This window comes from Amblyomma mixtum, chromosome 1, assembly GCF_055824585.1.
Source record: "Amblyomma mixtum isolate Tamu chromosome 1, ASM5582458v1, whole genome shotgun sequence".
NCBI lineage: Eukaryota > Metazoa > Arthropoda > Arachnida > Ixodida > Ixodidae > Amblyomma > Amblyomma mixtum.
This window is the reverse complement of record NC_143012.1, coordinates 276,951,542-276,954,970: the sequence shown is the minus strand read 5'-3', so window position 1 is coordinate 276,954,970 and position 3,429 is coordinate 276,951,542. Positions and strand designations below refer to the sequence as shown.

Genomic DNA, 3,429 nt, shown 5'->3' with positions numbered 1-3,429 from the left:
CGCTGATCAGGTTTCCTCTGTAGCCCCGTGGCTGCGCTTGAGTGGATACTAATGAGCAATTGCTCTATTCTTTACAACCTGCTCCACCTAAAGCGATTCTCATTGCACACTGGACGCCTATAAGAAGTTCAAGCCACATTACTCCAGAAGCACAGGCTTACGCCTTGGGTTTCGTGCAGCAGGGTAGCTTTAATATTGTCTTCAGGCCTCCACCATCGCAATCCTTTGCTTGTGCGCAGGTCCTGAGGACAGCGCGTGATGCGTCGGGCCTTCGCGCTGACCACCGTGCTTGGGGCTCTGTGTTTCGTGTTCCTGTCCCGCTACACAGCTGTGCTGCCCTGGTTGAACTGGTGGAAATCGGTTCGCTCGGACGAAGAGGAGGACCTCGAGGCCAACGGGTACCTGATCCGCACCTCGGAGTGCAACATCCCGGCCTGGGACCCGTTCGACCCCAGCGTGGCCCACCTCTACCGCAAGGTGGCTGACTTCGTGTGCCCTGGAAGGCCGAGCTTCTTGCATGTCCGTCCCGACGCCGTGCTGATAGTGGACGAAGCGCTCCTTTGGCGTCACTACAAGCTTAAACGCTCGCAAATCAAGTGCACCTATAGGGAGGTCTTCAGGGATCCCAGTGCTCCGGCGCATGTGGTCGACGAACGCTACAACCTGAGCGCTCCGAAACCGCTCAACTTTGGACACCCGTTGAAGGCGCGCCACGCTATCGTGAACTGTTTCCACAACCACCAAGAAGTGCTTGTGCAACACATACCACTCATTCCGGTTCTTCCTGACCTCGAGCGCAAGCTCGAACGACTCCGGAAAGCATCCGAAAACGCTGAAGTGCCCAATCTCAATGTACTCATGGTTGGAGTAGATTCAATATCTAACCTCAACTTTGAAAGGCACATGCCCCGAACCAAGACATTCTTGAAGGATATTCTTGGCGCTGTGCAGCTCCACGGTTACACCAAGATCGGTGACAACACTTTCCCGAACATAGTCGCGCTGCTCACGGGACATTTCTTGGAGTACTACTGGAATGAAAGCCTCTCCAGGTTCACTTTTGACGGACTAGACTTCGTGTGGAAGGATTTCGCAATGAGAGGCCATCGAACGCTATTCGCCGAAGATGCGCCAAGCATAGCCACTTTCAATTACCTCAAACACGGTTTTGCGAGGCCGCCTGCAGACTACTACTTGAGACCGCTGTGTCTCGCCACAGAGAACTCCGCCGTGCGCTCCAAGGTGGGCCGCCACTGCTGGGGTTCCAAGATGGAAGTGGAAGTGGTGTTCGACTACGTGGCCGACTTCGTCGAGGCCTTCCAGTCCAAGCCTCACTTCGGCTTCGCGTTCGTGGCACGCCTCACACACGACAGTTTGAACAACGCCGGGTACGCCGATGCTCCGTCAGTACGCCTCCTGGAACGCCTGTACAGCAGCGGCGGGCTCAAAAACACCCTTCTCGTGTTCTTCAGCGACCACGGCCTGCGATTCGGGCCCATACGCTCGACGTACGTGGGCAAGCTCGAGGAGCGCATGCCCATCATGTTCCTCGCCTTTCCGCAATCTTTCGTGCAGCGCTACCCGAACGCAGTGTCGCGACTGCGGACCAACTCCCGGCGTCTTACGACGCCCTTTGACGTGCACGCCACGCTGCTGCACCTGGCTTCCTCCGCTCCGGTGACACCCCACCGGACGATGCACGGGATAAGCCTGTTCCACGAGATCCCGTTCAACCGCAGCTGCGACGACGCTTTCATCTTTCCGCACTGGTGCACGTGTCAAAACAGGACGGTGGTGTCCGTCAACGACCCGGGGGTCATCAACGCGTCCAACGCCCTGGTGAGCGCCGTCAACGCCCAGCTGGAGCGCAAGGCTGACCTGTGCAGCCCGCTCGTGCTCGACAAGGTCGTCGACGCCACGGTGTCGCAGCCCAACGACAAAGTGCTCCGCTTTGTGCGCCACTTCCACGACGTGATCGGCCGTCGGGTGCAGCTGGGGAAGAAAGTGACGGCGCCCTTGGATTACATGGTGACGGTGTTGGTGAAACCCAGCAAAGCTCTGCTGGAGGCCACGATTCGCTACTTCGAGGCGACGGAACAGTACGTTGTGCTAGGTGATGTGAGCAGGCTGAACAGATACGGCAGTCAGGGGGAGTGCATATCGGATGCGGTGATGCGCAAATTTTGTTTCTGTAGGACACATCTTAAAGCCACGAGGGGACCAGGTTGAAGTGTGATACTGAGTGACATTGCGTGGAAACAACCGATTCAGAGGTGTGTGGCCACTGAAGGGCTTTGTGTTTTGCAGCGACTGCTTTGCAATCGTTGTCAATCTCTCTCACGAGTGTTTATTCTGCCGAATTAATGCACTGAATGAGACATCAAGGTGGACACTACAGACTATAGGCGAGCAACCTGATTGTGACAATGCAAAGCGTCTTTGTAACGCGCATAAACACAAAAAAGGACACGTGGACACATAAGTAAACTCAGGATGGACACACCAGCGCTAACCTTGAACAAAATACCAGATCGCTTTTATGGTGATCTCACAGCACTAAACAAGCGCATTGTGTCAATTCATGGACACTTTATAAAGTACGCTAGCCCTAAGTGTTTTAATCATTACGAGCGCCTTTGGTGGTAGCCGCTAAGCAGCCCCGCTATGGTGCACCCCCAACACGAGCTGTAATTGTCTCGAGCATAATGCTCTCCAATTCGGCAGAGAGTTCTGCCATTAACCTTGGCCACTGCTCATCCAACGCGCACCGTGGCCGCTGCACCCAGTGCTGGTGTCAGCATGCACAGGCACCGCTTGCAGTTCCGCAGATGCATTAAATCGACAAGGAAATAACGAAAGCGACTGGCACCAGCTGGGGAACGGAGAGGCTGGATAAGTGGTTGATTAACGCATAAAAATGATATATCAAAGAGTGTCAAGCGAGTACCTGCATGGCACTAGTGTTCCTAGTGGCTAATGAAGTCATCACTTACACTAAGTACTACAGCTACCATCTGCAGCTTCTGTGTGCCCAGACGAGAGGTACGTCTTCCAATAAAAAACGATCTTGAAATAAAAGCGTCTCCTTTGCTGTTCCAGGTATTGGACAACATGGAACGGATGAAGCTAAGGTTAAAGAAAAGCAGAGATGTGCGGTTACTGTACTTCCTTACCGGAGTCGTACTACCAGGGTAGGAAATGTACACAAACCAGGGAAGCTGGTTTAAAATTTTATTTTTTGAAACCTGGCATAGCAGTACTTTCTTTCTTGATCGGTAAACCATTACCGACGCTAAGTAACCATTAATACTGGCGTTAACCGTTAAGTACAGTAGACCGCGTTTGTTGCGCATGTCACTGTCTGTTGGGAATGTCAAGCTGTCCCGCAAAGCAACTTTAAAGTCGTTTCTGCGGCCCTTCTCCTTCCCC

The 3,429-nt window shown here is 53.6% G+C and overlaps 1 protein-coding gene across 1 annotated transcript; it reads left to right on the top strand.

Annotated features, from left to right (window-relative positions):
- Nucleotides 1-240: 240 nt before the first annotated feature.
- LOC149371801 (uncharacterized) lies at nt 241-3,026 on the top strand. Its single transcript, XM_089585301.1, has one exon. The coding sequence runs from the start codon at nt 259-261 to the stop codon at nt 2,227-2,229; it is 1,971 nt and encodes a 656-aa protein (XP_089441427.1). The 5' UTR covers nt 241-258; the 3' UTR covers nt 2,230-3,026.
- The last annotated feature ends 403 nt before the right edge of the window (nt 3,027-3,429 follow it).

What these genes read in the sequence shown, in the direction of transcription:
- LOC149371801 (XM_089585301.1), top strand. Translation starts at nt 259, where the DNA reads ATGCGTCGGGCCTTCGCGCTGACCACCGTGCTTGGGGCTCTGTGTTTC.